The sequence below is a fragment of the Priapulus caudatus genome, unplaced genomic scaffold (assembly GCF_000485595.1).
Source record: "Priapulus caudatus unplaced genomic scaffold, Priapulus_caudatus-5.0.1 Scaffold1408, whole genome shotgun sequence".
Lineage (NCBI taxonomy): Eukaryota > Metazoa > Priapulida > Priapulimorpha > Priapulimorphida > Priapulidae > Priapulus > Priapulus caudatus.
In genome coordinates this window covers 29,639-36,569 of record NW_014578469.1, presented here as the reverse complement: position 1 = coordinate 36,569, position 6,931 = coordinate 29,639, and the positions used below count along the sequence as shown (strand labels likewise).

At 52.6% G+C, this 6,931-nt stretch overlaps 2 protein-coding genes across 2 annotated transcripts in view; both read right to left on the bottom strand.

Annotated features, from left to right (window-relative positions):
* Positions 1 to 387: 387 nt before the first annotated feature.
* LOC106816542 (putative uncharacterized protein YHR217C) lies at positions 388 to 941 on the bottom strand (the record flags this gene model as incomplete). The annotated part of the gene is made up of 2 exons (XM_014821167.1): positions 388 to 499; positions 817 to 941. Coding segments are annotated over 2 exons (237 nt in total), but the record flags the coding sequence as incomplete, so codon positions are not given.
* A 3,138-nt stretch (positions 942 to 4,079) lies between these two features.
* The window catches only part of LOC106816541 (cell wall integrity and stress response component 1-like), a gene marked incomplete at both ends in the record, with an annotated part of 5,901 nt that continues 3,049 nt past the window's right edge, over positions 4,080 to 6,931 (bottom strand). The window contains one exon of the mRNA XM_014821166.1: positions 4,080 to 4,142. Within this exon, the coding sequence (XP_014676652.1) occupies positions 4,080 to 4,142 (63 nt within the window). The remainder of the gene's footprint in view (positions 4,143 to 6,931) is intronic.

Genomic DNA, 6,931 nt, shown 5'->3' with positions numbered 1-6,931 from the left:
ATGTGTTGTGTTGTTGTAGGTAATGTTGTTGTTGTATGTATGATGATGATGAATGGATGAGATGAGTGATGATGATGATTGAGATGGAATGATGGTGACGATTGGCTCAGACGATGACGGATGTCGAGTGGTGACGATGGTGACGGATAACAGATGATGGTGAGATCGACGACGAAGGCGAGACACGATCAGACAATGTTGTACGATAGTGACGGATGACGAATGATCAAGACGATGTTGATGCCGATCATGATATGTCGCTACAGAATGAGTGACGTGAAAGCAAGCAGGGCGACGCGTCGCTGGACCAGCCGCACGGGGGCAATGTCTGATGTTGTCGATGGAAGCAAGCGAGTTTGCTCGCTCGCTTCATATTTCATGGCGACGTCACTGCGGGCGGAGAGCGTGAAAACGTGAAAACGTGGGGGATGAGTGGGGCGTGAGCGTGAGGGAGCTGAGTGAGGGTGAGTGAGAGGATGAGTGAGGCGAAGAGAGGAGGGGATGAGTGAGGGGTGAGAGTGAGGATATGATGGGTGGAGTCGTGAGGGGATTGAGTGAGGGTGGGCGTGAGGGTATGAGTGAGGGTGAGCGTGATGAGGATGAGTGAGGGGTGAGTGAGGGGATGAGTGAGGGAGTGGCGGTGAGAGGGATGAGTGAGGGGTGAGCGTGGATGGGATTAGTGAGGTTGGTAGAGCGATGGAGTGGATGGGGATGATGGGGTGCAGGGATGAGTGCAGGGGATGAGGATGAGTGGGTGGAGCGTGAGGGGAGGTGAGAGAGTGAGGTGAGTGAGGGATGAGTGATGGGAGGAAGAGCGTGAGGATGAAGTGAGGGGTGAGAGTGAGGGGTGATGAGGTGAGAGTGGATGAGTGAGGGTGAGCGTGAGGAGATGAGTGGGGAAGAGCGTGAGGATGCGTGAGGGGTGAGAGTGAGGGGATGAGTGAGGGGTGAGCGTGAGGGGATGAGTGAGGGGTGAGCGTGAGGGGATGAGTGAGGGGTGAGCGTGAGGGGATGAGTGAGGGGTGAGCGTGAGGGGATGAGTGAGGGGATGAGTGAGGGGTGAGCGTGAGGGGATGAGTGAGGGGTGGGCGTGAGGGGATGAGTGAGGGGTGAGCGTGAGGGGATGAGTGAGGGGTGAGCGTGATCATGTGATGCACGCGTGAAGTGGGGTAAGCGTAAGGGGTATGTGTAATGGGTGTGGGGGGAGTGTGAGCGGGGTGAGTGTTGAGGGTCGTAGGAGGAGGTAATCGTGAGGGGACGCCGGAGGGGTGAGCGAGGGGAAGGACGTTGAAGGTTGACCAGTAGATAAAGTAAATAAGTAATTGGAGGGATGGCTTTGTGAACATGCGGTATGTCGCGTGCGAAGATCGCGAACGTGACAAGCTACACGGGCGTGCACCTGCGCTCCCCCGTCACACACAGGCAATGTCATGCTTTCTCTTTCTCTCGCTTCTCTCATCTCTTCTCTCTCTCACTTCTCGTCTCTCTTCTCGTCTCCTTTCTTCTCCGCTTCTCTTCTCCTCTTATTTCTCCCCTCTCCTCTCTTCTCTTCACGCCATTCCTGTCCTTTCGCCTTTCTCCTCTGTTCTCTCCTCATCGTCGTCGCCTCAGAGGCGGAGAAGGAGGAGGAAAAGGAGGAAGGGGAAGAAGAGGTAAAACATGGGAGTGAGAGAGCTATCTCGTGTTGCGATCAAACCAAATTTAAAAAGAAAGTTCGAAAATGTGTGTTTCCGTGGGAAGATGAATATTTATGGGCATGACATTGGGCAGTTTCGTGCGTTGAGGGGAAATTTGATGGTTAGGGTGCAGGCAGCTCAAATCGTCACAGCAACGCGTGGCGGCAACATCTAAGTAGTGTAGAGATTGCCTACGAATACATTACTGTTGTTACTACTGTTGCTACTACTACTGCTGCTGGTGATGATGCTGCTGCTGCTGCTGCTGCTGCTGCTGCTGGTGGTGGTGGTACTTCATCTGTTGCTGCTACTGCTACTGCTGCTGTTGCTGCTGCTTCTGTTGCTGCTGCTGCTGCTAGTACTACTGCTACTACTACTGTTGCTGCTGCTGCTGCTGCTGCTGCTGCTGCTGCTGCTACTACTACTGCTGCTACTAATGCCGCTTCTGTTGCTGTTGCTACTACTGCTACTGCTGCTGCTGCTGCTGCTGCTGCTGCGTTACTGCTGGCTCCACTGTACTATTCGTATGCGGCGATGTGAAGTGTTTTTGACGGTGTATGATTGCTCTCGCTGTCTACATGTCCCCATACCACGTCTAATTAATCCGCACCCACGTTGTCACCGCACGCAGCAGCAGAAGCAACAGCAGCAACAGCAGCAACAGCAGCAGTACCACCACCACCACCAGCAGCAGCAGCAGCAGCAGCAGCAACACTTTCCCCACCACCACCACCACCACAACCACCACCACCACCACCAGCAGCAGCAGCAGCAGCAGCAGCAGCAGCAGCAGCAGCAGCAGCAGTAGTAGTAGCAGCAGTACTAGCAGCAGCAGTGACAGCAGTAACAGCATCTGCAGGAGCAGCAGCATGACAGACAGATAGATAGATAGATAGATAGATAGATAGATAGATAGATAGATAGATAGATAGATAGATAGATAGATAGATAGATAGATAGAAGAGCAAGCGAGCTATATAAATACGAATATGAAGATGTAAAAGTAAGATTCACAATGTCGACAACGAGAGTAATTTTCTCACTATTCTGCGTGTGAATCTGCTCTCGGCTGGTGGTGCAGCAGTTTTCGCAGCAGCTGTGCGCGCGTGTGTATTAGAGCGAGGATGCGGTCGCGGTGGGATTAACCGTACCAACGGTGCTGGCAGCCGTAATGGAAGTGGGTGCTGTCAGTGATAGAGATATAACGTAGTGACAATGACGGCCGTAGTAATAGCATTATGCGTTGCGCGAACGCAGTGTCGCTCGGGGACATTTGTTAACATTACCTAACCCCATACGCTCCAATCAGCCCGGCAATATCGCGGTCGAATCTAGTAATTTACCAGCAACCTACAATGTACGAAGTCACCGAGATGGAGCTCTGCAATATACCGTCCAATAGCCTCAGCGTGCGGGATTCAGGCTATCGTATAAATATCGTATAAAGGCCCGCGCGAGTGTAATATCGGCGTTCCAATCCTAGTGTCGGCGGTTTCTCTTAAGAGTTCACGACTGCGCGCGGTGATATGTTTTACGACTGACGGGTTGATACGGCGCGTGATTAGACGATGCTTAACTGTAGATTATGCGCGCGTGATTGATTGATCGATTGATTGATTGATTGATAGACGTGCGGGGAACACCCCTGACTGTGCGAGAAGCTATGGTAGGGGCGTGGTCTGTTGGCATCACTGATGCTCTCCGTCTTCATTCTCCTCTGTCTGTCTCCGTCTCATTCTTCTTCTCTCTCGCGCTGTCGTTCACGCTGGTGTTCGCTTACGCCCCTTCTTCCTCCCTCCCCTTCTCGCTCTATCTTTGTGGTTGCCTGTCATTCTGTCTTATCTGTCTGTCTGTCTGTCTGTCTGTCTGCCTGCCTGCCTGCCTGTCTGTCTGTCTGCCTGCCTGTCTGTCTGCCTGCCTGCCTGCCTGTCTATCTATCGCTCTCTCTGTCTTTTTCTCCCTCCCTCCCCCCCTCTCTCTCTCTCTCTCTCTCTCTCTCTCTCTTTCTCTCCCTCTCTCTCCCTCCCTCCCTCTCTCTCTCTCTCTTTCTCCCTCCCTCCCTCCATCTCTCATCTCTCTCTCTCCCTCTCGCTATCTCTTGCATCTCCTCCTATCGTGTGTGAAAATTGGAGTTGAAGCGACGAGGAATAAGACGACGAGTGTAGAATTATATTTCGCTCGGCAAAAAGTACAGCATTACTAGAAGAACGAATCTCCGAATGTTTTGTGCCCAGTCGGAAGAGAAGTGCACGTGACTGCGGCTGCTAGGAACGTCAGATCGTCATCGGCGGCACTGCTGCCAACCCGTGTAGCCTAGTATACGTTCCCCGCTGGTATAGCAATAGTGATGTTGTTGTTGTTGTAGTAATGTTGTTGTTGTAGTGATGATGATGATGATGATGATGATGATGATGATGATGATGATGATGATGATGATGATGGTGACGATGACTCAGACGACGATGGTGACGATGGTGACGATGGTGACGATAACGATGATGGTGACGACGACGACGACGGCGAGACGACGACTCAGACAATGTTGACGATAGTGACGATGACGATGATCACGACGATGTTGATGCCGATCATGATATGTCGCTACAGAATGAGTGACGTGAACAGCAAGCAGGCGACGCGTCGCTGGACGCACGCACGGGGGCATGTCGATTTGTCGATGGAAGCAAGCCGGTTTGCTCGCTCGCTCAATATTTCATGCGGACGTCACTCGCGCGGCGAGAGCGTGAAAACGTGAAAACGTGGGGATGAGTGAGGGGTGAGCGTGAGGGGATGAGTGAGGGGTGAGCGTGAGGGGTGAGCGTGAGGGGATGAGTGAGGGGTGAGCGTGAGGGGATGAGTGAGGGGTGAGTGAGGGGATGAGTGAGGGAAGAGCGTGAGGGGATGAGTGAGGGGGTGAGCGTGAGGGGATGAGTGAGGGGTGAGCGTGAGGGGATGAGTGAGGGGTGAGCGTGAGGTGAGTGTGAGGGGTGAGCGTGAGGGGATGAGTGAGGGGTGAGCGTGAGGGGATGAGTGAGGGGATGAGTGAGGGGTGAGTGTGAGGGGTGAGCGTGAGGGGATGAGTGAGGGGTGAGCGTGAGGGGATGAGTGAGGGGATGAGTGAGGGGTGAGCGTGAGGGGATGAGTGAGGGGATGAGTGAGGGGTCTTTTCTCATTCTCTTCTCTCTCTCACTTTCGTCTCTCTCTGTCTGCTTCTTCTCCCTTCTCTCGCCTCTATTTCTTCACCTCTCCTCTCTTCTCTTTACCAGCCGCCATTCCTGTCTTCTCGCCTTTTCTCCTCTGTTCTCTCGGCTCATCGTCGTTCGAACCTCAGAGGCGGAGCAGGAGGAGGAAAAGGAGGAAGGGAAGAAGCAGGTTAAAACATGGGAGTGAGAAGAGCTATCCGTCCGTGTTGGCGATCAATACGCAAATTTACCCGGGCAAGAGAGAAAGTTCGAAAATGTGTGTTTCCTGTGGGAAGATGAATTTTAGGGGCATGGCATTGGGCAGTTTCGTGCGTGAGGGGAAATTTGATGGTTAGGGTGGCAGGCAGCTCAATCGTCACAGCAACGCGTGGCGGCAACATCTAAGTAGTGGTAAGAGATTGCCTACCGAATACTATTTACTGGTTGATTATACTGTTGCTACTACTATGGCTGCTGCGTGAGATGCTGCTGCTGCTGCTGCTGCTGGCTCTGCTCGGTGGTGGTGGTATTCATCTGTTGGCTGCTCTGCTACTGCTGCTGTTGGTGTGCTTCCTGTGCTGCCTGGCTGCTGCTAGTACTAGCTGCTACTACTCACTGTTGGTGCTCGCTGCTGCGCTGCTGCTTTGCTGCTGCTGCTTCACTATCTCGCTGCTACTAATGCCCCGCTCTCGCTGTTGGCTCTACTGCTACTGCGCTGCTGCTGCGCTGCTGCGTTACTCGCTGGCTCCACTGTACTATTCGTCTGCGCCGCGATGACTCGAAGATGTTTCTTGACCGCGGTATGAGTTGCTTCGCTGTCTACATGTCCCATTACCAGTTACATTAAATCCGCAGCCACGTTGTCACCCGCACGCAGCAGCAGAGCAACAGCACAACAGCAGCCAACAGCAGCAGTACACCACTCACCCTCACCTACACGCAGCAGCAGCGCAGCCAGCAGCAGGCAGCAGCAGCAGCAGCAGGGCAGCGAGCAGTAGTAGTCAGCAGCAGTAGCTAGCAGCAGCAGTGACAGCAAAGTAACAGCAATCTGCAGCGAGCATGCACACAGTAGTCAGTTGTAGTAGTCAGTAGTAGTAGTAAGTAGTAGTAAGTAGTAAGTAGTACAGTAGTAGTATAGTAGTAGTAGTATAAGTAGTAGTATGCAGCAGGCAGGCAGCAGCGAAGCGGGAGCATCGCGGCAGCATCATAGTAGTCAGTACTAGTAGAGGGCAGCGGCAGAACAGGCAGCAGGAGCGGCAGCTTAGCGGCAGTCATCAAGTAGTAGTAGTAGCTGGCAGCCGCGCGGCAGCATCAGTGTAGTAGTAGTAGGCAGCAGGAGGCATAGCAACAGCAGCACAGGCAGCATCATGTAATCATGCAAGAGCTAATCAATACCGTAGAGTGTACAACGAACAAATCGGGAAAAATAGTGGCTATATTCACGACTATCATTATTCTACTGATTGGCCTGCGAATGATCTAGAAATAATTTCATGGTGATTGCATTAAGCAGAATTCTTTCGGCTTCTAAAACAAGACCAACCGCTTGTCAATACGATACTCGCTATGGCGAGATATCGCTCTACAACGCTCCCCTCCCACCATGCCAAACGCCGTTCGATGCGCATTCTGGCCAGACATCCCTACACGCGCCTAAAGCGTGTGCTTCGTGAAAGTTGCGGTTTTTCGCGATAATTTATGAATGGACGGTGGCTTGGTTTATGCATAGGTGACATCCGGGGCACGCCTATGCCCCTTATCTTCAGTATTATTCTAAGCACGGCTAAACGCCGTTCATGATGGGAGCCGGCTCCATCGAAGTTTTTTACACCGCGCTCAGTTTACTAAGTGTAGTAACGTACGCAAATTTGGGCACATCGACAATCATGTCAGTCGGCTGCTAAAGTGGTGACGGAAACCGATAGCCAAATATGCTTATCCGCGGTGTAGGATGCTGAGAAGGATTCGAAGCGGCGTTAGGGATGTGGGAGGGGAGGTTTAGCGAGCCGATACTCAGGCCTAGGAGTAATCGTATTGACAAGGCGGTTGTCCTTGTTGTAGAGAGCAAGAATC